Source organism: Polyodon spathula, chromosome 4 (assembly GCF_017654505.1).
Source record: "Polyodon spathula isolate WHYD16114869_AA chromosome 4, ASM1765450v1, whole genome shotgun sequence".
Lineage (NCBI taxonomy): Eukaryota > Metazoa > Chordata > Actinopteri > Acipenseriformes > Polyodontidae > Polyodon > Polyodon spathula.
Window position 1 is genome coordinate 77,591,339 of NC_054537.1, and position 27,079 is coordinate 77,618,417.

Here is a 27,079-nt window from a genome sequence, read left to right on the forward strand (position 1 = left end):
TAATCAATCTCAAGATGGTTTCCATGCAAAAATAAAAATAACTCTCACCTTTTTGTCAGGCTGTTTTGGTAGTATATTTCGGGCAATTTGTCTCTATATTAAGTTTTCTTTTAGGGAGAGAAATTATCCTTCACAATTCAAATGACCTAATTAATTTTAAAATAGGCAAGGGCATATTTAAATGTTTAAATGATATCCTGCAGCTTGCTTAAACTGGTTTACCATAATGGTCCAGGTTGTGTTAAACTGGCTGGGTAAACAAAACAAAAACCCAGAAACAGCGTAAACAAATACATCCATAAGAAAACGATTTGTGTTAGTATCTATGGGAGCAAACCTTTCATGTCATATCAAATATCTCGTGTATTTCACGGAATGTTACTACAGCTGAATACTCCCTCTTAATACTTTAACAGTAAGTAACACAGCAAAAGAGAATGCGTGGTAGAACGGGGTTTGTAGTTATTCAGTAATGTATCCAAACAGGTTTTTGACAGCAAGATACACATGCATACCTGGCACCTACAATCCTTCCCCCGAGGACTGCGAGGAATCTCTGGGTGCGTTCACGGAGATCATTCTGCGCCAATTCTGTGCAGAATCTGACCAATTTAGCCAATGAATGCGTTCACGGAGATCATTCTTAGAGATCATTGGCTAGATTGGTCAAATTCTGCACAGAATCTGCGCAGAATGATCTCTGTGAACGCACCCTATGGCACCCAGCATGAGGTGGAATTATTATTTACGTCACCTTGATAATAAAAATAAATACATTTCCCAGAGTCCTTTGGCACAATACGGCTCAGCAGTGCAGGTTGGGTTGACTCTGGCTGCAGATGACTGGAAGCGAAACCATTTGGCATAGATGTAATACGTTGAAGCCCAGCTCTCTTTCTAGTTGCCGAATAATGAACGAAATACAGAAAGAGTGATATAATGGCTGTTGAAGGTAAGGACTGATTATTTATTTATTTTTGTTATCAGTATGACAGTATGACCACTTTTCTATAGGGGAAATATAAACGGCAGAGGTACTCTGAACCTTGACGGTGGATGTCACATATATCCGCTGATGTGTTTGTATGTGTGTGTGTGTGTGTGTGTGTGTACACAGTATATAAAATGAAACGATGCTTACTGTAAATAACACATATCTAGTGTAATATGTATTGTTCACGTGGATAGGCCACTATCGTTAACAAACCGGTACCAACACATTTGTTTCTATCTTGCGCTATGCAATGTATTTACCAGTGTTTTACCATTAAAAATGCGGTGCTTCTTTGGACATTGGAAAAGAACCAGGATCATTCACATTATTTTGAGTCAGAATCCCAGCAGCCGAAGCTGTGCTGTCTGCGTGGTTTGTGTGATGAGCAGGCTATAGACCACAGTATGTCCTTTACTGCCTCTAGATAGACCTTACATTAAAATACATATTGACTATTAACTAATCTGTAGCATTATATGTATTTAATGCGCCCAGGATTGTAAAGAAATTTTAGTTTGAAACACACTGTTAGCATATAGTGTTGTAGCAACAGCAAGTGTTTTTGGGTTCATTAACTTGCTACAAAAGAACTATGGGAAATTCAGCAGAATTTTAGCTGCCACTACAACTTTAAACCTAGCTGTTTTATAGCTGTTCTATACAAAAACACAGTTTCTCTTCAAAAGTTAAAAATGAGATTGAAGATTTCACTTTTAACCATCTACTGCAAGTATGATACTGGGCAACTACAGTATGTTTCTGTGAATATAGACGCCTGTGCCTCTACAGCTAAGACTATTTTTTGGGAAACAAAAACAAAACAGAAACAAAGACTAAAGCCCCTTTCACACTGGTACGTCTACCTGGGTCCGGACCCAGGTTCTGGCTACCCAGGTCACAATCCCGTGTCGTATGAAACCACGTACCTGGGCCGTACCCGGGTTGACCCAGGTCCCAGTGGCCCACCTCAGGTTGTGGGTCGAAACGCTTTGACCCGGGTTGAGCGAGACAAAATGCATGACGCCTGTGTGAAGATTTCACCTCCGCAATGAATTGAAAAGAAAAGAAACACACCTTTTCAATCTAGAGAAGCTTGGATGGAAGCGTCTGTAACAAGCTGCTTCCGGGACGTTGATACGTATATTGTTTACTTGCGTGTGTCACCCAGGTTAAGTCTGCTTTATCAAAAGCAGTGTGAAATCGCTTAGGTTCTGACCTGGGTAGAGCATGCCAGTGTGAAAGGGGCTTAAGATTTTCTGAACAATGGAATGAGGAAGGCAGTTCAATGACAGATTCTCCAGATAAGCTCAAAGCTGTAAAACCAGATTTAGAAAATAAATGGTAATAAATCATGACAAACACCCCACCAAAAAAAGGCAAGGGGAATGTAATAAAAATACATTTGAAGCTACTTACTCTTTAATATTAAAATGCCACAGTGTTAGAAACGAAATGTAAGATAGACATTAAATATGTATCGCTGGTAGTGATTGTGTGATGTAAACTGTTGTTTAGTAGCATGCAGTTCATGCTTGACGGGGGGGTAATAATTAGGTATTACCAGCGTAGCAGAAATCTTTAGGGGGGGCGGTAGCAGTGGCACAGTGATTTTAAGAAAATGTACATGATGTAACTTGAGCTGACGCAACTGGAGCTATCATGGCTATTTAACACAGCCAAATAATTGTTCATTTATAATTAACAAAATGTATAGGTTAGACTTAATATTTCTATTTCACTTTGACTCTGATAAGACTAACTATACAATTACTACGGTATGTTTTAACATGTGAACATTACTTTGAATGCTAACAACCTTTATGTGTTGTAACCAGTGTAACCATTAACCTGCCCCTCTGACACACACTGCTGCAAGTGGGTATAATAAATACTACAACTGCTCTGTGTGGTATTTCTTACTGGGGGCAGGTTAATGGTAGGGTGTCCTCCGCTCACCGCGCACCAGCAATCCCTGTAGATAGATCAGTGCCTGCAGGCTTGCCTGTAAACTGTCCTCCAACTCTGTAGCTCTCAGTTGGCTGCATGGTGGGCACTGCAAAGTGAAAAGAACCAGTCAGCCAACGGCACACATTTCAGAAGACGGCGTGTGTTCATCTTCGCCGCTCCCTAGTCAGTGCAGGGGTGGTAGCGGTGAACTGAGCCTAAAAAATACAATTGGATATTTCAGATTTGGAGAAAAAAATACTAAATTTAAAAAAAAAAAAAAAAAAAAAAAAGATTCCGGTCTTGAGGTCCAGAAGAAGAGACCTTTGAAGTCTTGAAAGCTTATGATTAATTTAGGGCTGCAGATTTTCCACAATAGCGGAATTGCGGGCTGAATTGTGTAATTAGTCATTGGAACGGAATTATGCATTTTGGGAATGGAATGTTTGTTCTCCTCACAATTCCAGTTTTCTGTTTTTTTTTTTTTTTTTTTTTTTTTTTTGCACTACACCCAGCCAAGTTGAGTTAATTCATCATAATTCATCCTCAGATAACACTCCTTCCTGTGTCAGGTATCAGTCCTCCTCGAGTCAGCTGTCAGATATCAGGTATTAGGCATCAGTCCTCCTCGAGTCAGCTGTCAGATATCAGGTATTAGGCATCAGTCCTCCTCGAGTCTGCTGTCAGATATCAGGTATTAGGCATCAGTCCTCCTCGAGTCTGCTGTCAGATATCAGGTATTAGGCATCAGTCCTCCTCGAGTCTGCTGTCAGATATCAGGTATTAGGCATCAGTCCTCCTCAAGTTTTTTTTTTTTTTTTTTTTTTAAAGGGGAGAGTGAGAGGCTGTGTGGAGTCGTCGATCACTCAATCAAACTAGAGCAAAAAACTTATTGTGGTGGGTGCGTATGAAGTTATTAAAGAAAAGATGATTGTATAATTTAAAAAATAAATAAAATGTAAATTAATTGCTAGCAATACAATGTAGCTGCTGATTAGTCGATGCATTTTTACCGTTCTTTAGTTACATTTAATCTAGCACATTCAATGGTTGGACTTAATTTTTTTAATAATTGTTTTATTTCTATTTTGCTCACCCTAAAAGTGTAAAAAACGAACATGTATCAGGTAAATGAACAGTATGACGAGCTTAGGAGAGAATTGCAGGAAAGGTAAATGATTTTTTCCTTAGTACACGTTTATTTTAGTTGTGGGATAATTTATGTGTGTAAAGTTCTAGGTTTCATATTTGCTGTATATTTGATAAATGATGGGGTGTCTGATGTCATATGCTGAGAAGATTTGACTTATAATTAGAATCCAAGCAAATTCAAATAATTAAATTGCACATTGTAACTTAACATATTTTTTTAAATGCTGAAAAATATACATATTAAATATACATACAAAAGAAGAGTAAAATCCATTGATTAGTCAGCAGGTGCACTGTACTGTTAGCAGTTACTTTACATTTTCATTATTTTTTTAAATTATACTGTCATCTTTTCTTTAATAACTTCTTACCACCTACTTGTCGAACAATTGATTGACATGTGTCGAGGAGGACCAATGCCTGACGACTGACTCGAGGAGGACCAATGCCTGACGACTGAAATACAAATACACAGACACAAAGCATGACAATTGCAATCCCACTCCCTTTTAAAACAGCTGATACAACACCCTTCCAAATCACATTTACACAAACACTAACTCAAAGGCCCTCACTTAACATGCTACAGCAACACTACAGTTCTGCACTGCATTCTATGCAGTCTGCTTTAACTAGAGCTATCTCACCTGGTTGGTTGATATAGGTAATAGTGGAATGATTTTCACATACCACATTAAAAAGAAACTACCGGAAATCTAAATTAGTCTTACAGTACATCAGTTAGAGTACATAAGTTAAAGACTAAAAAAAAAATAGGTGTCATGTTTTCTTTCTTTTGACTCGATAAAATAAATGAAATTCCTTTATGAGACAAACAGTGACAATGAACATGCTGTATATATGAACTTGTCACAAAGATGGCCGGAGTGGAGGACATCCGACCAGAAACAGGAAAATAAACAAAGAGAGAGGTAGAGTTTGGTGGAGCTGAGCGAATGGTCTCGCTCAGCATTTAATGAATGAACAGACAGACAGAAAATAAACGGTTATATCAAACAAAAACGGGACACGGCACATTCGCCAAAATAAATAGACAAACAAAAAACGGACTAGCACTACACAAAACAGGGTGAGCAGATATTTTAACTATTATTCTTACAATTTATCACTATTACCTTCGTCTCCAATCTCGATCTCCACTCACTGAACACACAACCCCGAGTGGGTGAAAACATGCAGCTTTATGCAGCTGAACCAAGACTCAATTGCTAATCAATCATTCAATTGGAGTCTCGGTACAACTGCACATGAATGAATAAAGTGCAATTCCCCGTGCTCACATATTATTACTTTTTACTTGCACGTGAAGTGCTGTGCAATCCTCGTGCCTAAATACAAATATACATTTTAAACACTCGTGTTACACAGACCCGTTTATATCCCGTGTACCAATGACTATACACCAACATTAACACACAACAGATAACACAAAATACACACAGGGGCGGGCACTTTGCCACAGACCTTCATTAAAGAATGCCAGATGCCCTTGAGTAACAGAGTTTTGGGACTTTTTCTAATCGATTTCCACATCTGTATAACTTGGCAAAGCTTTGCCACACTTCCAACCAATTCAGTGGATGCAGAATGTGTAGTCTCAATGTATGGGCAAGTCTTTACAACGCAGACGGAATGTTGGCAGCAACTGCATGCTTGCCTTTAACAAATGACAGCACAATGTTTTAGTAAGGAAGCAAGTACCACCATTTTAGGCTTTTATGTTGCTCTGAAATATTATCTGTTAGGTTTATTTAATGTTTAAACAGGTCCACGAAATGTCGAAACAAATCCTAATTTTATTCCATAACCTACCCCCGAAAAATATGTAAATTCTCTGCAATTTAAGTAGACCCCTAGTCATAGGCTGTCAAACCTGAACTTAACTTTGTGACTTCAAAGGGTGGAATATAGTTGAAAAACATTACATTCTGTTTAATGAGAAGCTCTAGCGGGGAGGGGTTAATTTAGAGCTGACCGTTATTTGAACCACAATATTATAGCCTATAAGGTTATGACCAGTTCACAGTACTATCTGAATTCATTCCTATAATCTTTTTTTTTTTTTTTTTTTAAACCGTTTAAAAATAAAACAGAAAGTAGTTTAAGGTTTTGGACATTTATTTGAGTCTGATAATTGCCTTACTGTATAACAGGCCAACAGAATGATGCTTCAGCAAAAGAGATTTTGCAATTGGGTTTTCGCCTCACACAATTGGCACTGGGCAGTTCTAAATTGGTAACTACAGTAGGTGGGCATTGTAATAGGGCTGTAGCCCAGTCACGTTGTTGGTGTTGGAAAATAAAGAAGGAACCGGAAGTAACTTTCTCAGGCTAATCTAATTCAGCTTCTGGTGAGAAGGGGAGTGTGCAGAGTTTGATTGCTATATTCTTACTCGGCTCGTTCGAGAGGCATGATTAAATGTTAAATTGAAGAAACCGGTAATCCAGAGAATTTGCCAGAAGGTGGCACTACTTGCCTGGGCTCTGCTAACCCAAAACAACAAAGTGTTCATTTGCCAGGTCGGGTCGGCAGGGACACATGCTAAGTGGCTTCTGGATCTTCAGTCTTGTGTGGTAGAAAGTATTGAGGGTTCAGTGGTCAGGATTAGTAGGCTGTGGACAGCCGAGGGACCCTGAATATATCTGGTTGCCATAACTGAATGCTTAAGACTTAGTTAGGAAACATTTTTTTGAGAATCTTCTGTTTTGTTTGAAAGTAGATCATGCTAGGAGTTACCATTGTTGGTACCCTAGCGACCGCTGATGTAATTGAGAAAAAATATTTATGATTTAACCTGAGTAGCATTACTAAGAAAACCTCACTATCACTTAAAATCTTTAAAGCAAGTTCTGTGACCTTTTAAAAAGTAAAAAATAAGTCATTTAAAATGATGACCTTGAAAGCCAGCAATAACTTGCACATCAGTTACAAATATCACAATAAAAACATTGGGCATTCTAATTTATCAGGCTATAGATTGCCAGTGGCAGTTAAGAGTATCTATTAGTGCATTTTCTTATATAGCAGTTTTTTAAAGGATGGGAACAAGGGCACCAACCAGAGAGAAACTAGAAAAGCGTTCCAGGGAGATGGAAACATATTCAACCAGTTATAGCTACTATGCCTCTACACTAGAGAAATGGATTCATAAAGATATACATAATGTACCAGATAACTCAATTCAGAAGTTCATATCGCATTTCAATGGTTTGTTTTCACTTTTTACTTTCCACCTTTTCAGGTTTAATGCTCATATATTTGCATTAAAGTCACATGGCAATGTATATTACACTTGTTGTTCTACTGTACATCCTCTCTCCGTGTGTGCCTTTAACTGCTGGGTGTGTAGGCATGCTTTCCAGTTTTGCCAGTCATGACTACATAACAGTGAATAGGAAGAAGCATCATGTGCTATTTTTAGCCACAGTGGTAAAGAATGACTAGTCTCATCCCCACACGGGCTATTCTGAATGTTACCCAAGAGAAGCTGTAATCTTCTGTGCAGCTGAGACCATTTATTCTGAACCTGTTGGATTCAGTCTGTATGCTGTCTGCCAGTTTCAGAGCAGATTGAGCCATCCTGAAATGTTTTTTATTTGGTTTTATTTTGGAACTGTGCACCTCTTTGCAGTTTGTTATATTTGTATTTGGTCGTGCGCTAAAAACAAATCTACCTATATATATATATATATATATATATTTGCCAGGTGGCCCAGCCGTCCCTGTGGACACATGCACCGAAGATCTAGAAGTCAGACACACCATATATATGACTATATATATATATATATATTAGATATATAGATACGTAATATATATATATATCTATATATGTGTGATATATATGTATAATATACATATATAAGATATATATATATATATATATATATATATATATATATATATTATAATATATATATAATATAATATATATATATATATATATTGGCTCCAACCGTACTACAACATTATGGTCCATTTATGGAACGACTGTGGTAATTAAACGAAAGGAGGTTAATTAACATGCGACGCATATCGGGGATATATTATGCACCAGATGTCCAGCACAATAACGTGGGAAAGCAATAGCCGACTTTAACGAAACAAAAAGTTCCCCAGATGACAATAAGATGTGGGAAAGCAATAGCCACTTTAATTGGAACAAAACCTCTACTAAATTGGCACACCATTAAGAAAGCGGCATCATTTGCTACAGTAGTTGTCTAAAATAACCTGTAACACCCATGAGTGGTCTGGTTAGGATAACATGAATGTGTGTTATGTTACTAGCCCTGGCTGTTACTGTAAAGAGTGATTGTAGTGCTTTTAAATAATTTTTCTTGCCTGTAGTGCAAGCAGCATTATCACATGTTGATAGTCACTATTAGTATTGCATGTATGTGTCTGTTGGCAGTGTTCCCCAAGGCAATGCTATTTTCCCAATATTGAATTCACAAGGACATTTGTAGTGATATTGGCATTTTTGTCATCTATAAATGACATTGTCAGTAAGCCTTAGGAAATGCATGTCTTCATGATAAGTAACATTTACATTCTGAGCTGAAATTGTGGTTAAGCTTGTGATTATTTTCATTTCTAATGTGTTTAATATGTCTGACATTTATAATCTGTGTTCCTTCCCTATATTTCATCTCTACTGTATTCCTATATTATTATTGCGCATTTTGAATGCATTTTTACAAAGTCTCAGAATAATAAATACATAATAAAATATCCCTCTCTTCCGTGCTGGTTACTTTCATTGCTTGAATACCACCTTGCTGTACTGAAACTGGTGAACGGCAGGTGAGCGTTTTCTCTGAAAGAGACACTGTCAGACCCAGGCAGCAGCAGTGCACTTGCGTACAAACACGGAAAACAGGGCTGTCTATAGGTAACAATGTTTACTAAGAGTTGAGAACTGGCTAGGCTGTAACTAAACTAAAAGTATGTCTGTAAAGTACATCGGCATTGTGAAAAAAGTAGATCTCGGCTTTCCAGAACTTCAGTCTGTATTTAAAGATAGATGGTTAATGTGTACAGCCTTGGCCAGGGAAGTATGGTTTTAAGATTATTGTTAAAAATATGGTCTTGACTAAGTTTATCTGAGGCCCTGCCGACCTAACCCCTCCTTACCCGGACGGCGCTCAGCCAGTTGTGCGCTGCCCCCTGGGAACTCCCGGTCACAGTCGGCAATGACATAGCCTAGATTCAAACCTGCGATCTCCAGGCTAAAAGCTATCAGAATTTTTTCTTCTTTTTGAAAGTATTACTCGTGCAATATAGTAGTAACATCCTTTGTTTACAAATTGCATTTGAGAATCAATAAATGTTGCACAACACATCTATAGACATCTATTTTATGTGTATTTCACACCAGAAACCCTGTTACTCTTACTTCACAGGAGCCACAAAGTTAATATTTTCCATGAACAATGTATGCCCAGGATCTGTTGCTGCTTACATGTGTCTAATTTGGTCAAATATAATTCAGAATTATAGCCTATTCTTGCTTGACTTGCTGTGATAGATAGTTCTGCCTCTGTGTTATGTTTGGTCGTGCTTATATTTTTCTATAATGTTATTGGTAAGCTCGTTGTAGGATGCAAATGTCAAAGACTGCATAATGATCTTAGGCTTTTCAGTCGTTGCTGTAGATTTCCACCCCTAGGAGGCTGGTTTTACATACCCTTGTTACCTCTAATCTTGGACTGCCTTGTCCAGTTTAACATTAGGTAGTCAAGATTACTTTGAATCAGTGGTAATTAAGTGGTAATACAGTTGAGAACAGCGATACTCATCCTATAAAATAAGTAGCATCTTGCCTGTTTATGCTACCTGTTCTGAATGTACATTATTGTTTTCCTGTTGTTTTTACTCAGCTGTCTACTACAACCTGAGTCAGAATGGCATAGATCATTCATCCTGCACAGAAGAAGTGTGCTTAGAGCTGCAGACAGAAAGCGCAGAGAGTCCAGCGGGGAGTGAGGAGAGTAATCCAAGTCTGCCAGAGACTAAAGGAAGCCCAAAACAACAGAACTCGGATGCAGAAACAACACGGGTAAGAAACTGAAGGAGTTTAAAAAAAAAAAAAAAAACATAAAGCTAACTAATAATTCCAGCAAAGACATATCTTATATGTCTTGTATTTTCATTAGTTTTCAGATCTCACATTTTTGTATTTGAAAGATGCACACATTACTGTATGATGTATTTGGTTTTTAAAGGTATTTTTTTCATAGTTATTTGTGAACAAAGAAAACTGGTGAACAGTCTACACCAAATGTTTGCCATTTATTTTCTTTAAAATAACAAAAAATCCCAGAAGCCTCCAGCATTGGGTCGTCTACCGAGTACCGATTGCTGCTTTTCCTATGAGTGGCCTGTTGTCAAAGTCTATTGTATTCCTTCTTGCAGCCTCTCCTCCTTTTCTTTTTCACCTGATTAGAGGGATTTTTATCCCCTATGAAAAATAATCTACCAGCATTGACCAGTTCTGTCCAATTTCCCTGTTAAATGTGGAAGGTAAGATATTCTTTAGCACTGTGGCACAAAGGTTGTCAACATGTCTCTTGAAGAACCATAGGATCGACAACTCAGTACTGAAAGCTGGAATTCCATGCTTTCTGGAATGCTTGGAACATGTCGGTGTGATCTGGTAACAGATTGACAGTGATGGAATCATGTGATGAGTGCGTGAGGCAGGTAGCACTCATATTGAGAACTGGGAGAAAGTGGGCAGCAAAAGGATACTGTGGAAGATGCAAAGGCTGCCCATCATATCAGTGATATCATGGGGCAAGTACAAGAAGGAAGAGAGGAGGCCTTGGTCTCAGTTTGGCTCCCTGAGATGGCACAAAACAACACCAGCTGAAAGAAGGAAGTTGATAAGTAGTTACTGAAGTGCAAAAGCAGGTGCTGAGGATGAGATGTGTCAAGGCAGTGTCCCAGGCTATGCAGGAAACATGGATGAAACGGGAGAATGTGGAACAGCATAAAATTGGCTGGCGAGACCTGTAGACAATAGAACAGTGGAGGATCAGTTTCCTGATCAGGTCCACATATGGTATTCTTCCATCACAGCAGAACCTGAATATATGGTTAGGAGAGAACACTGCATGTCCTTTTGTGTTCATCACTAGTTTCCCTGAAGCACATTCTTAGCGGGTGTAAGATGACTGCGAGCCAGGGTCACGAGGTACTTTGATGCTTGGCATTAGCACTGGAAGAATGACATATTAAGATCAACAGCTCTCTACCAATATCAGCAGTACCTAGCATCCCAGAGAACAACATTCCTCCACAAAGAAAAAGTTATTAAAACTAAGATTCGCCTGGGACAATTGGAGCCTGCTAGATATTGGAGAATGCAGGCAGATGTAGACCAGCGCCTTATTTTCCCACCTAAGATTGCTACAACCACCATTCCACCTGACATTGTCTTGTAATCAAACAGCACACCTTGTTCTCATGGTGGAGCTAACAGTGCCATCAGAGGATTGAATGGATGAGACATACGAGAAGAAGAAACTCCTGTATGCTGAGTTAGTCGCTGAGGTGGAACAGCAAGGCTGGAAAGTCCAGGTTTATCCAGTAGAAGTGGGTTGTGGTGTGTAGTGAAGGCTCTATCCGAGGAGGCAGAGAGAAGTGGCAACTGCCTCTGGCTGAGGAGAAAAGAAGCCAATTTGAGGACCTCATGTGCAACATCATTTTCTATGTTTAATGGTGACATTAAAGTCCCCTTTTGAACACTTCTAAGCTGAATTTCTGAAGTGACATGGTTTTAAGTTAGTAAATAGAATTCTAACTGCAGGCTTTGTTTCCCCCTTCTGTGAATACTGTTAATTATTGCTGAAAACACCTTGCCATATGGATTCTAAAAGACCCCTAGTGACAAAAACAAAGTAACTCACTCCTCCACTTTCAAGTTATTAGTTTCAGGGTGATGTGAACAAGCTAGCTTTCAACAGGTAAAATAATAATGAGTCAACAGCAGCACAGAGATACTTTAAGATTAAGCCTGAGCGAGGGCTAGTGGTTTATATTGTAAACTTGCCTCAGCCAATCAGGTTCAGAGTAGAATGGTCATTATTCCAAGTCAACAGCATTTTCAAGCAGCCAAGGCAAGCCAGTCCAAAATATAAACTAAAAACACATTTAAAAAATACTGTGGCTAGCTGAAAATCAAACTGCTTCAGACAGCTCTACAACATAAAGGGCCACCGAAGCATGAAAACATAAAGATAAGAAAAAAAGCACTACCCTCTGCCTGTCTGTTAAAGCAGAAATCAAACAATAAACAAGGTATAACCTGACTGTTCTGCTTCACTGAAGTGAACGGGAGGCTGGAGTATAGATAGAATAGTTCAAAATAACATGAAACAGCAAGGATTCATCAGATCACATATTTGTTTTCTACTGCTTAACCACTGGGTGCCAGAAATCTTGCTGGCATCTAAATCGACAGTTTGTGAAAAGTAACTCTGGTGTCAATTTTCATTGAAAGGAGCTCTATGCGAGCTGTTTTAAATATAGTTGAGTCTGCCCTTGCCAATTAACCTTCAGTGGCAATGCAGTAGCACAACAATGACAATCCAGTGGTTTTTTGCTAAGGGTAGGGTTGCAACGATATCAAAATTACAGTTTTCGATTATTGAACCATTTTTATTCTACAGTTATTGAAATTTTGATATCTATGATACGATATTTAAATTAGTTTACATTTTTTTTAGCATTACAAATGGCGGTAATTTTTTTTCTATTTGTGTAAATGGTTTGAAATAATTTTATATAAATCTGAGTTACAACTCACTTAGTTTTAAAGTGTTTTAAATCATCTTATGAATTTAGATAGAAATGTTCTGGTATGCAAGTGAATGACTGACAAAATCTGATTGAAAAACATTTACCATTATTGTGCACTTAACTTTTAACAGGACCAATCACATTTCTACAGCCTAGCTACCAATTTTCCATCCTATTTAAGTTTTTGCACTCATAAATGGATTATATACTGTAATACCAAACTAGTAAACAGTATATATTTTTTTTTGTTAATTTGTTTATCAGGAGCTTAAAATTTTTTTAAATAGTTGCATACAAAATATACAGTAGAAAATTACCCATCTAAATCAAGAATATTACCTAAAGTAATGTACTAAAAATATTTAGAATACGTCCAAAAGTTGAATCTTAGATACATAGCACACAAGCACAGCTAGTGACACTATCAGTAATATAAATGCAAAAAGCTTGAATTACATTTATTTTATAGTCCTGAAAAGTTTGCCAGTCGTTTCTTGCGTGAATCTTGCTGTCATTTCTGGTCTTCTTTTGCAGATGCATAACTTTCTGGGTGGTATTCTCTAAGATGTGCAAATAAATTGGTGTTATAAAATGGCTTGGATAAATTAATTGCTGTGATTGGTTTAACAAGATCACATGACAGTGCAGTAAGAATTGTCTTACCGCTCGGCTCTGACATCATAGACCAACTTTATTTACTGATTTATTAATATTACTACACCTTAATAGTAACAATTATCCAAACAGTGTTTCTGTAGGTAAAATGTCAACATACAACTGAAACAGCATTTAAATCACCCAACAATGTTTTTTTTTTTCATCTGTCACTAAGAATTACAGAAAAAATGGCAAATATACTGTGGTATTTAGTCAGAGAACAGAACAAAGAAAACTCTGAGGTAAGCAGTATCGGTAACACTTTATTCAAAAGCCATCTGAGAAATCACCATGCAAGTCTCACTCAGCATGTAATATATATGCAGCAGCGGCATCTACTTATTAAACTAAATATCGCCTTATAAAACTGACTTGTGAGTATGCAATGTTTAAATTAGACACAACAGATACATCTCACCGCTACCCTCCAATTTTCAAAAACATATTTCAAACAAAATTAAAATCTCTCCCTGTTCTTTTATGACACAACCTTTGGGCAGGTTCGGCATAGAATTCCATTGTGCTCGCCGTGGATGGAAAGGACTGTGGCACTGCACAAACTGACACAGAAGTGGTTTAGTCCTCATATTAACTAATGCTGGTTTACAATCTTGGGAAATTATGCTGGTTACCAGCTATCAATGTGAAAACAGCCTCTGAAATTATTGGTCAGCTTCTCTTGAAGATCACAAAACCTGAGTAGGATCATTTCCTACACAAAAAAAAGAAAACCACTTGGAAGCTACTCCCTTGATGTCAAGTGCCAATGCAGTGTTTGGCTGTTCCGTGAATCCTCCTTCAGATGTGAGAAATCAGTCAGTCTTCAATTCCCAAATGCCATTTTATCTCAAATTCTACTGTAAATGGGAATGTTCAATGTGATGTTTATGACAAATAAAGTACAAAATGTATGACTTTTTTTTTTCAGTGGAAGGATACATAATACATTTCAAATTTTTCCTTAAAAAATTTAGTTTATGTAATTATTTTCAAAAAACAAATCTAGCCATTTTGTAAGCGAAATAACCAACTTCAGGGTGTGTGGTAAGACAAATCTCACAACGCACCCAGGGTGTGCCGTTAAAATAGTCTAACCACACACTCTGTCATGGGTTATTTCTTAACGTGTTCTCCATTTTCACAGCAATTGATTTATCACAGGCCAAACAAGTAGGCTTAGCATCTTTTATTGGTTCGCCTTTTTCATTTTTTTTAAACCAAAATAATCCCAAACTTGGGATCATTGTCTTTTTAAGTTAGGTGCAAGTCCAGTTGCTTTACCCTGTGTAAACTGTGTCAGTGGAAGTACTGCCTCGGGCACACACTCGCTTTCCACCTCGCTTTTAAACCATCATTAAAAAAAATCCCACTGATGGTTAACCCCTCTTCCCTTATTTTTAATCTTGAATTACATGCTTTGTAATCACACAAGATCTTAAATTAAACAGGGTGCTATTGATGGCAATGGGACTAGCTAATTTCCCATTATCGCGATTATCAAATGGTTCGATTGCATTCAGCGGTATTTTAAAACCAATATGATAAATAGTAGGAGTACAATATTGAAAATACCGTAGTAAACGATAATTGCGGCAACCCTACCTAAGAGTCATATATTCATATTTTGATTTACCAAGTCTATCACAATGTATTTGACCAATATGCAGCGTCAGTCGATTACAGTATTATTTCCACCCCAGTTTTCTGCTGTTTCAGGAAAATTGTGCAATAAATCCAGTGTTGGTTCTGCCAATGTTTCGTCACAGTAATACATTTGTTTTATAATTGTATTCCAAAGTTACCTTTCAAGAGTTTTTGTAGTAGTTGGGGCTAGCTGGTGTCTTTCTAAAACAATTACAATTAGAATGATTTAAAAAAAAAAAAAAAAAAAAAAAAAAAAAAACACACAAACACACAATGAAGTTACTAAACCAGAATATATGTGTTTGTTACATATTTGTCTTCTCTGGCAAAACTCATTTTACCTCTTATTTGATTGGCTACACTACATACTATAATTGATTCTAGATTTCTGTTCTTTTATAAAATATGAATAACAAAGTAAATATTAGCCATTCACTGTAGTATTATATTTTAATCAAGGCTTTGTTCTCTTTTAATATAAGAATTTTGTGTAAGGTAGTTTGACTAAAGAAAACTTTGTAATACATGTTTTTGGATGATTTACTCACTAGATGGCACTATTTACCAGTTATTAAAATAGAGATTAGCCGCAGAGGACAAGCAAATGGGGCATGTAAGGGTTGTAGGGTCTTATATATGTAACTAAGGCTGCTGGATTTCTATCAGTGACACAAAATATAACACTAACCCTCTATTATATTTCCAGAAACATCATGTCTTGCTAAAAACAATCATGTTGCCTTCTCCCTTCTTTCACTGTAATGAAGACACCCAGAGAATATAAAGAGCGGCTCACTGTAAGACCACACTCTCTGCCAGCCACTTGCACATTGAAAACAGACTGAAGACCTGAGGACCAGCACTTAATTAAGATAATTTTATTCATTCTCTTTGGTAGTGAAATTAGAGGGATTTCACCCATATAATGTTGTGTGTAATTAGTCTCCTTGTTACGGTGAAATAACATTCAAGTTTAACAGGCTGGTGGATGCAATTAGCTCATTGTGTAACACTCACTTCAGAGGCAGTTCATCCTATTTCACCCATGCTCTTCATGCTAATCCTGCACTGTGCAAACTAAAATGTATATTGGACTCAAAATGTCTGCCACTGTCTCACGCTGTTTTCTTTTTTATTTATCACTGTGCTTGATAAGTGTGGATGATTTCACATACCCTTAGTAGCACTATTCTTCAGCTGCTTAATTTTACCTTACAGAAAGTTAGACAATTCAATATTAATTGTGTCTTTTAACCCAGCTGTGCATTTAGTTTTACAATTGTATACTATACAGTATATACTATCAAACATTAGCCAATACAGTATATTTAAAGTGAACTAAAAATATGTATACAAATTTGTCTCTGCATGAGGACACTTTGCCGAGTTATTCCAAAACAGTTTACATTTCAGTAATTGTATCACAATTATACTTTTTAAGTGAAAAGATAAAAAATGATTTGCAGTTAAGCACAGTTCTTTATTCCGTATGCAAATGTGGACACTCTTTTCTAATTATTTTCCTATTTACCGTCATAAATATCCTGTCAGCGTGGATAAATTGTAGAAAATCTAATTTTAAAATAATGCAAAATAAATTAAACACATTTATGTAAATATAAACTTGAAAACAATAACATCATTCATTAATAACAAACTAACACCCTGCATGGGCTGTAAAGGGAAGAGAAAAGCTCTTAGAATTATTTGTAAAAATGAGAAATCTCTAATTAATTTATTGATGGCATGTACAGCTTTTGAATATGCAAATAAGACCCGAAGGAGTGATCCTCCTTTTAAAACCATTTCCCAAAGCAAAACAGTGGATTCAAAGTTTAATTGGCAGATGTAATTAAATCACATTTCACCATATTTTACTGCATCTGGGTACACAACGAAATAGATGACAGATTTAAACTCACTGAACAACCAAAAACATCTCAAAGCCTTTAGTGTGGCTGCTACAAATCAAATCAATCAGTCTTTGTGTAAAACTTCTCTCAAACCATACCATTGTCATAAAATGTGCAGTGTGGGTCTGGACAGACTCACAGGTTAAAACCAATTTCAAGTATTTTGCTAATGAGAATTCTCCAACATAAGGTGCAACAAAGCTCTCCTTTGAGGCCAATTAACAGCCCAGACCTACCTCCAGAGGGAATGAACATAGAACAAGGTTATGTTTTAGACTGTTGAATGTCAGATGGCAAGATGGGTTCCCAATGTATTCTCAGTACATGTAATAAATAACAACTGGGTATAGTACCAACTGTTTTGTTGGTTATATTGCATTCAGAAGGTAAATGAAGTTTACAAAAGGCCAAATCTGATTTTATTATTTGTGGAATAATAATAATAATAATAATAATAATAATAATAATAATAATAATAATAATAATAATGTATTATTAGTAGTAGTAGTAGTCGTAATAGTGAATGGAATGGCATCCAAGCTGTAAAAGGTATTCATATTTACACTCCAGTGTTTCTGTAATATGGAAACTGTTTTTTTTTTGTATCCTAGGTGAAAAAAAAAAACTTAAGTATAGTCAACATTATTACATTTTATTTAAATAATAATAATAATAATAATAATAATAATAATAATAATTAGGCATCAAATGTGCCGTTTGGAAATAAAACATGATACCTAATACACAAGGTTAAGAAAATATCAAAGTTTTCTTGACTTGATTTCAGGATTACCCGAGCAGGGACAATTTCACTCTCCAAGTGAAGTTCAAGATAACCTCAAAGGAAGACGTGATACAGAGTGTTCTTTCAAAACTACACTTTTGAGACCTATATACTGAATACTGCAGGTCCCTATAACTCACTGCAGGTAAGATTTATGTAATTATTTTGTTAGTTAAGGTAGCAATAGCCAAATGTATAACTGTGTGTGTGTGTGTGTGTGTGTGTGTGTGTGTGTGTGTGTATATATATATATATATATATATATATATATATATATATATATATATATATATATATATATATAAAATCACTAGGTGCCCCTTAAAGACTGCAGGACTGTAGTTGAAATAAAAAAAATGTAAAAATGGATAACTGGATCTGCCAAAACCCTGATGCGACCCAGACCCAGTGAGACAACAGATTGAAAGACCTCCTTGGCTGTATGGAAGAGCAAGGTTGGTGCCTTGTGTGTGGGGAGTTTGGGCACATGGTGGTATGCTGTCCCACGAAGAGGAATGCCGTAGAACACAGAACTGCCTGCCCCAAAATGAAAGAAGGGGCGGAGCGGCCGTTCACAGAAGTGAGCAAAGGAGACAGTGCCATTCCCAGTGCGAGAGAGGGAGGAGCTATCTGCCCGAAGGCCAGAGAGGGAGGAGCCACTACCGTCTCCAGAGCCAAAGGAGGAGCCATCGCCGTCGCCGTCTTCAGTGCAAGGGGGAGAAACCTCACAGTCTTCAGTAAGAAGGACAACTGCCAGGCCAACCTCAGTAGCTGCTACTTTTTGTATTCTTTTGAAACTGTATAGTGAATGCAAATGCTCAGCCTGTATTGTGTTGTATTGTTTTGTTTGAACAATTGTTTTGGCCCTCGTGCCGCGTTTATGTGTTCCTGTGTTTTGTTTGTTTTTTGTTTAATAAAGTGCACCACAATGCTTCAGCGCAGCTTCTGTCTCTAATTCCTGCCGGTAACATCTTGGGCCGTGACACTATCCTGTCACAGGTGACTCATGTGTCAATGGTGTAGCTCATGGTGTTCTGTAGTGCAATCTATGGTACTAACTTAAATCCATGTGGCACACAGTATGGTCTGTAGGTTTAATGTTTCACTGTATGTTTAAGATAAGTGTCTTATTTTGTTATCTTCCTCTTGGGATTCATGTGCATGGCACCAGGGCTATATCGGAGGCAACCATATACAGTGGAGACAGATATATCAAAATAACCACTTATCCAGTTATAGTGAAACTTATTAAGGATGTTTCTTAGCATTGAATTATTGAGCACAAGAATCTGGAGGTATATGGAGTTTGTGTGTCTGTATAAAGATATATAGCTAAGGATATTCCATAATCTGGGGATATATGAAAGCCATCTGTCTGCATGGGAAACAAACTTTTTTTTTTTTTTTTTTTACATGTGAATACTGTGGATTTAGGTCATGGTTGATTTATTTTTCATAATACAATACACCCTCGCTATAACAAACCTGTTGGGCTCCAAGCCTTTTGTTCGTTATATTGAGGAGTTCGTTATAGCAAAAGGACAATCAAAATGAATGATACACTGTTGGAGTAAGTTAAAATGAGATGAGCTTGTGAATACAAGTAGAATTACATATACCTTTTTGCGTCATGTCTGCAGTATTCTGCCTTTGCTTTATCCTATTCGTTAAAGAATTAAAACACAGTACAAGCAAAAATCACATATTGAAGCTGAACTTTTATTCAAAATCAATCTGACATGAATCGTTTCAAATTGCACCAAATCTTATTCCAACATGCAAGAAACCCAAATTGAGCTTTTATTCCAAATCAACCCGACATGAAAAATTTGACATGAAAAGTTGATCAGATCTTAAAGTTTTTTTTATTCAATTTTGCTTTGCTGCATCTTTGCTGAATAAGTGCTTATTGACAACCTATATTTACGACAGAGATATGCCTGCGTTACGACTTTTTTCAGACGATCCCAATAATTTCCAGCTTTGTTGCAACATAAAATTATTTTCATTTCAGAGGCAGTTACACAGTGCACACTTTCTATTAAGACACAAGACTTGACTTCACTGCGGAGGTGACATCCTGTTCATACAGTGCGTGTTTATATTATCTTTTTTTATTTTTTGAATTGAGTTCCAGGGGCCAGGTTTGTTATAGCCGAAGGTTCATTATAATGAAGACCATTATAGCGAGGGTGTACTGTATTGATATTTTTATATTTGCAGTCGTGGTTATTGACGTGTGTTTTTATTTTTATTTTTCTCTCTTATTCACAGCCTGGCAATGTGAAGCTGTCCAAGCCAGTAGCTCTATGGACCCAGCAGGATGTCTGTAAGTGGCTGAAGAAACATTGCCCCAACCAGTATCAAATCTACAGTGCGTCCTTCAAACAGCATGATATAACAGGTAGAAGGAAAGAGGCTGTTTTTAAAGCTTTTTTCTTTTTTTTGGCCAACAGCTGTCTTGAACAATTAAACGTCTGGAAAACTCAATAGATTTTTATGTCAATCTGTAACCTCAAATAGAAAAATATATAATTTCATTTTAGTCTGCACCTTTATGTAGCATTGTAATAGAAATGTAACTAGTCAACCTGGCTTTAACATTGGTTCTATTGAGGGAAAATGATCTGAGATTTGAAGATGTCCTTCATGGATAACCATGATTAATTTGTTTTCAGCTGTCCTAACAGACAATCCTACACACAAATTTATTGTAATTAACCATTCATTTATATTGTGTATTTCAACTTAAATACCGATATGTAAAAAAACTATTTATTTCCAAGGTTTGAAAATACATGTTTTAATGAAAAACAAATTATGTATAATACTGTGTGGATACATATGTAAGTTAATGTAGGTGTGGAAGCTTTTTTGCTTTTACAAATCCCAAGGTGGCATTTATCTTTTTTGCGCTCTGCAGTTCCTTTTTAACACTGCTTTCTTGGAAGCATGTACAAGCTTCGCCTGTAACAAACTGCCCTATTTAAATAAGCTATTCACATTAAAGAACCAAACTGGAATACCGATTTTAAGTACATCTGCAGGTTCCTACCTTTAGTATAAAATTAGCATCTCATTTAGTACATAGCAACTCAATCATATTCCTGTAAGAACACTTTGTGGCCATTTGCACAGCTTACTACTCCCATGAAATGCACTGTGGTGTAATTCACTTAATATAAGCCCCTCTCAAATTTCCTCTTGTAAAAGACTTTGTTTCCCTAAATTTGATATTTAAAAAAAATTAAAACCTGAAGTGCATACTTAATCAATAACCAATTCCGTTCCCATCAGTGGAGTAAATCACCTACAAAACTGCTTCCAGTAAGTTATTAACTCTTTCCTAGCTACCTAATTAAAATGAATCAGTAGCATTGCAGAAAACGGTGTGACTTCAGCTGAATCTTATTATGAAATGGTGTCACTATTTTGCAGCTCTTATTAAGATGCAGGGAAGTGTTTGGCTAAAGTCACAAATGGCTTCCTCAACCAGTCATTAAGATTTCTAGCAGCATTGTAGGGCTTTGGTTCCTCAAGTCTATTTAATAGCCCTCAAATACAGATATTTCTTAAAATAATTCAAAGAAACAAAATCTTTAAACCTAGAAAAAATGTATTTTCTTCTCTAAAACAGCTAATAATACAGGAGGCATTAGGCATGGAGTTGGTAAGTGCAATGTAAGCATCCTCCAAAAGCATTGCTAGTGCACCTTAATCCTGACCGCTTTGGCATCTCACAAACAGATTGTAAACTGCTTCTTGGAGTTTTTCTGTTGCCACAGCACCAATAAAATATGTAAACACTCCTTATTCTTGAGAAATATACAGTAAAAATGCACACCTACAGAACATGGCCATGGTCGCCCCTCATCTCTCTACTGCTTAAGTGAAGGCCCTTTGTCGTGTGCTCTGGTTTGGGCTACTACTGTAATTTTTGCTAGTCTCCCATCACACACAATTTACAGACTGGTGCAAAACAGACTTTAGCTGCAAAGTGGTACCAGGCATCTCGAACACATGCTTTAAGTTCTGTTCTAGCTCGGTGTGGCAAAGTGGTTGATTGTCTATAGGTGCAGGAGTGATGCAGTGCACAGTGAACAGACAGAGATTTGTAATCCAGTTGGAAAAGGGGTTTTTATTTGTTTATAATCCTGGTCTGGTGACCAAGCAACAATTCCAGGCAATACAATGCCCATTGCACTGGAAACAAACAAACTGGTTGCAGTCCCAAATAATAAACATACCTATCTTTCCCACAATATAGAAACAGGGTCACCAGTCCTGTGTGCATGCTGCAGTGCCTGTGGTGGGTGATACAAGTTTATTCATTACAAAAGGAAAGTGCTGTTCTGGGTTTTGTGCTAGCCCTTGGCGACAGCTCCGGAATGTGTTAGTCGTATAATAACTACAAGCAAACTATTTTTTTGATCGAAGAGTCAAAAGCATGAGATGGGTACAATCTTAAGCGTAAATTGAGCAGATGGAGCAACATGATGAATTTAAAACAAGGGCTACTTTGATTACTGGATAATTATGAAGGGTAAACGCCTACTGAACCACACAGTCACAAGCAGTAGTATTCTGTTTAAAAGTTGTTTGAGATTTTACTTTGACCTGAGTTATAGCCAAAACTGGATTCAGCCTTCACAAAACAGCGGCATTCAGTCATATAACAAAAGATATCCATTAACAGGTTTCCGCTGGCTGCTTTTTTCAAGCTGTCAGGGTTGGTAACTGTGGCTGGGGTATCAACACTTGTCATTGTGGTTGCTTATGTCAAATCAGGGGTGTGAAAAAAGTCTGTAGTGGACTTGGTGTAAAATTCAAATTTCTGTAAAAGGTTCTGTTTGGGAATATGGACTGCACATAAATCAATATTTCTCTCATTTACTTTGTGGGAAAATACCTGAATCTTCACTGTTATTACTTGCTCATTGAGTTAGTTAACTAATGTGTCACTTTGTCACTGATTCAGCACAGTGCCAAGACAGGTGGTATATACTGGGTTTTCATGGAACAGTGTGTGTATTTGTGTGTGAACAAGGTTGAAGTCTCTCAGTGTAAGTTACAAATATATAGTTGGGTTGGTGCTATAAGTGCAATGTCTTTACTGCCTGTGGTTATTGCCTTATTATGAAAGAATAGGTCTGATTGTCCAAATCTCTGGTGTTCCTTGTGGAAGATGTGTGTGCACAAACAAGCTACTGCACCTCATACTCACCAAGCATTGGATGCAATTAAATACAACTTAACTAGTTTAACTGTACCTTGTTTCAACAAAATTTGTCCACATTCTTTGTAACTAAAAACATTTCTTGGTATTGCAAAAAACACTGATTGACCATGTGAGGCTCGATCAGTGTTGAAAAGGGAGTCCTTTTTTTTTTTTTTCGCAAACCACAAAATGATCGATTTTGTGTACAGTGTGCAATACGGCGTGAAACTTTCACGGACTCAGAAACATAAACTCACTCCCGATTAATTCCCTGCTTTACCAGGGTTTATTAATAATAATAATAATAATAATTGAGAGTTTGTAAGATAAACATTTAAGATTAACACCCAGGGAATATTAATAATGCTGATGATGTCATCAAAAAGAGGCGGATTTTCGTTCTTGAACGAATGTATACCCATTCATAAAGTGCTTAGCGACAGTCACCCGTTTGCTCAAATCATTTTATGGAAAGCAATATGGACGACTTTCGTTAGTTTTAAACTAAATTTATTACGGCAGTTTGCAAGTACTTTTATGAATAGGGCCCTAGGAGACATTATGAGCACCATTTATTTTATTTAGCATTTAACAGTTCCAAACAATTAAGGGATATTACAAGATTGGTCACAGAGCTTATATCCCACTACTACATCTTAATAGTAGGAGTCCACATTATCTCTAACAGAAGGATCAGCACAACCACATTTGGTTTAACCAGCTGTGTTTGCCCTGGCCTGACCTGCACTGGTATTCCTCTCTCCCTCAGGTCGGGCTTTGATGAGACTGACAGATAAGAAGCTGGAGAGGATGGGGATAGTACAGGAAAGCCAGCGACAGCACATCTTGCAACAGGTTCTGCAGCTGAGAGTGAGGGAGGAAGTCAGGAACCTGCAGTTACTTACGCAAGGTACATTTAATAAACAAAGTATGATCTGCATTTAGAAAACCTGGGTTGTTTTTTGTTTTTTTCTGAAAGTGGGTTATTTTTATTTACTTACATTGATCTATTAATGAACCCTTACTGTTTAGTTTAGTTTATTCACTTTGTGCCCACAGAGCCAGCACAGGTACATCTCAATAGTGCAGCACTAATACAAAGGGAGACCGACGTAGACCATACTCAATAATAAACAATACAACAATTATTATACATCCAAAGTAATATCAATAAAAATACACAGACACACATATACATACAAATACATATAAATATGTTAAAAGAAGATATTTATATTTTAATAAAAGTTTAATTGCGACTAAAACAAGTTCAAACCCGGAGAGGCAGAAGGGCTTTCCAAGGCTGTGCCAAAGAAATAATAACGACACAATAATCTGTTATACAATGACATTAGAAATGCGTGTAGCAAAGGAGAAGCCATACTAATGGGGGATTTCAACTTCCCCCAAATAAAATGTGAAAACCCGGTGGGTAGCACGAAGGATGAAACAGAAATGGTGGAAATGACAAATGACTGCTTCCTAACACAATTTGTCAAGGCACCGACTAGAGGGGAGGCATGCTTTGATTTAGTCTTTTCAAATAACGAAGATAGAATAACTAAAACAGAGGTCAGAGAACCACTGGCAAACTCAGACCACAACATGGTCTCATTTGAAGTGTTTTTTAAAACCCCAAAAGTAATGACTAAAGCTAAGGTTTACAATTTTAGAAAAGCAAACTATGAAGGTATGAAACAGAGACTAACAGAAGTAGATTGGAGTAAAATAGAGAAAACACCCACAGAAGAAGGATGGTTGTTCTTCAAAAATGTAGTACTAGAGGCGCAAAACAATTACATCCCTAAAGTAGAAAAATCTAAATGTAAAACTAAATTGCCAAAGTGGTTTAATAGATCAATTAAAAAAAATATTCAGCGAAAAAAGGCACTTTACAGAGCATTAAAAAAGGACCAAAAAGAAAGTACGCAGAAAGAGTACACAGAACTGCAAACGCAAGTCAAAAAGGAAGTTAGAAAGGCCAAGAGAGAAATAGAAATGAACATTGCTAAGGGAGCTAAAACCAATTCCAAAATGTTTTTCCAATATTACAACAGCAAGCGAACATTCAAAGAGGAGATTAAATGTTTAAGAGATACAAATGGCAAAATCATAGATGAAGAAAAAAAATAGCAAATATATTAAATGATTACTTTTCACAAGTTTTTACAAAGGAAGATACTGACAACATGCCCCACATGTCATCCAGTTCCTATCCAGTTTTAAATAACTTTAGCATAACTGAGGCAGAAGTGTTAAAGGGACTAGGAGCTCTTAAAATAAACAAATCCCCTGGGCCGGATGAGATCCTCCCAGTAGTACTCAAAGAAATGAAAGAAGTAATTTACAAACCGCTAACCAAGATCATGCAGCAGTCTCTTGACACAGGGGTGGTACCGACAGACTGTAAAATTGCAAACGTAATACCGATCCACAAAAAGGGAAACAAAACTGAACCAGGTAACTACAGACCAGTAAGCCTGACTTCTATTATATGCAAACTTATGGAAACTATAATAAGATCCAAAATGGAAAATTACCTATATGGTAACAGGGTCCTGGGAGACAGTCAACATGGTTTTAGGAAAGGGAGATCGTGTCTAACTAACTTGCTTGATTTTTTTGAGGATGCAACATCGATAATGGATAATTGCAAAGCATATGACATGGTTTATTTAGGTTTCCAGAAAGCTTTTGACAAAGTCCTGCACAAAAGATTAATTCTCAAACTGAACACAGTAAGCAAACTTGTTAAATTTTCAGACGACACAAAAGTAGGAGGAGTGGCAAACACTGTTGCAGCAGCAAAGGTCATTCAAAATGATCTAGACAAGATTCAGAACTGGGCAGACACATGGCAAATGACATTTAATAGAGAAAAGTGTAAGGTACTGCACGCAGGAAATAAAAATGTACATTATAAATATCATATGGGAGATACTGAAATTGGAGAAGGAATCTATGAAAAAGACCTAGGAGTTTTGGTTGACTCAGAAATGTCTTCATCTAGACAATGTGGGGAAGCTATAAAAAAGGCTAACAAGATGCTCGGATACATTGTGAAAAGTGTTGAATTTAAATCAAGGGAAGTAATGTTAAAACTGTACAATGCACTAGTAAGACCTCATCTTGAATATTGTGTGCAGTTCTGGTCACCTCGCTATAAAAAAGATATTGCTGCTCTAGAAAGAGTGCAAAGAAGAGCGACCAGAATTATTCCGGGCTTAAAAGGCATGTCATATGCAGACAGGCTAAAAGAATTGAATCTGTTCAGTCTTGAACAAAGAAGACTACGTGGCGACCTAATTCAAGCATTCAAAATTCTAAAAGGTATTGACAGTGTCGACCCAAGGGACTTTTTCAGCCTGAAAAAAGAAACAAGGACCAGGGGTCACAAATGGAGATTAGACAAAGGGGCATTCAGAACAGAAAATAGGAGGCACTTTTTTACACAGAGAATTGTGAGGGTCTGGAATCAACTCCCCAGTAATGTTGTTGAAGCTGCCACCCTGGGATCCTTCAAGAAGCTGCTTGATGAGATTCTGGGATCAATAAGCTACTAACAACCAAACGAGCAAGATGGGCCGAATGGCCTCCTGTCATTTGTAAACTTTCTTATGTTCTTATGTTCTCTCAGTCCAGGTCTGTTATGAGCACAGACTGACATAGAGGTAGAACATGGTGAATGCAGAACCTGATAGAAATGAACAAGAATAAATAGGACCTTCTGCCACTTAGTGGTTTAAGAGAGGAGCTATTAAGAAGGTTATCAAAGGTAGAATCCCAATTCCAGTCATTCAGTACAATCCTACAAGCAATTTCTTGCACAGACTCAAGCTTCTCGGTATTGCATTTTTTAAATGGGTACCAGACAGAACATATGTGCATTTGTAATAGGTCTTACCGAACTCTTGTAAAACAACATCTATTAATGAATCCCTTACTA

The 27,079-nt window shown here is 37.0% G+C and overlaps 1 protein-coding gene across 1 annotated transcript in view; it reads left to right on the plus strand.

Moving 5' to 3' along the window:
* The first annotated feature begins 730 nt into the window (after positions 1 to 730).
* The window catches only part of LOC121314897 (sterile alpha motif domain-containing protein 12-like), a 78,327-nt gene continuing 51,978 nt past the window's right edge, over positions 731 to 27,079 (plus strand). Inside the window, exons 1-4 of the mRNA XM_041248639.1 lie at positions 731 to 952; positions 9,995 to 10,173; positions 20,190 to 20,319; positions 23,903 to 24,043. Of these exons, the coding sequence (XP_041104573.1) occupies positions 940 to 952; positions 9,995 to 10,173; positions 20,190 to 20,319; positions 23,903 to 24,043 (463 nt within the window). The 5' untranslated portion in view covers positions 731 to 939. The remainder of the gene's footprint in view (positions 953 to 9,994; positions 10,174 to 20,189; positions 20,320 to 23,902; positions 24,044 to 27,079) is intronic.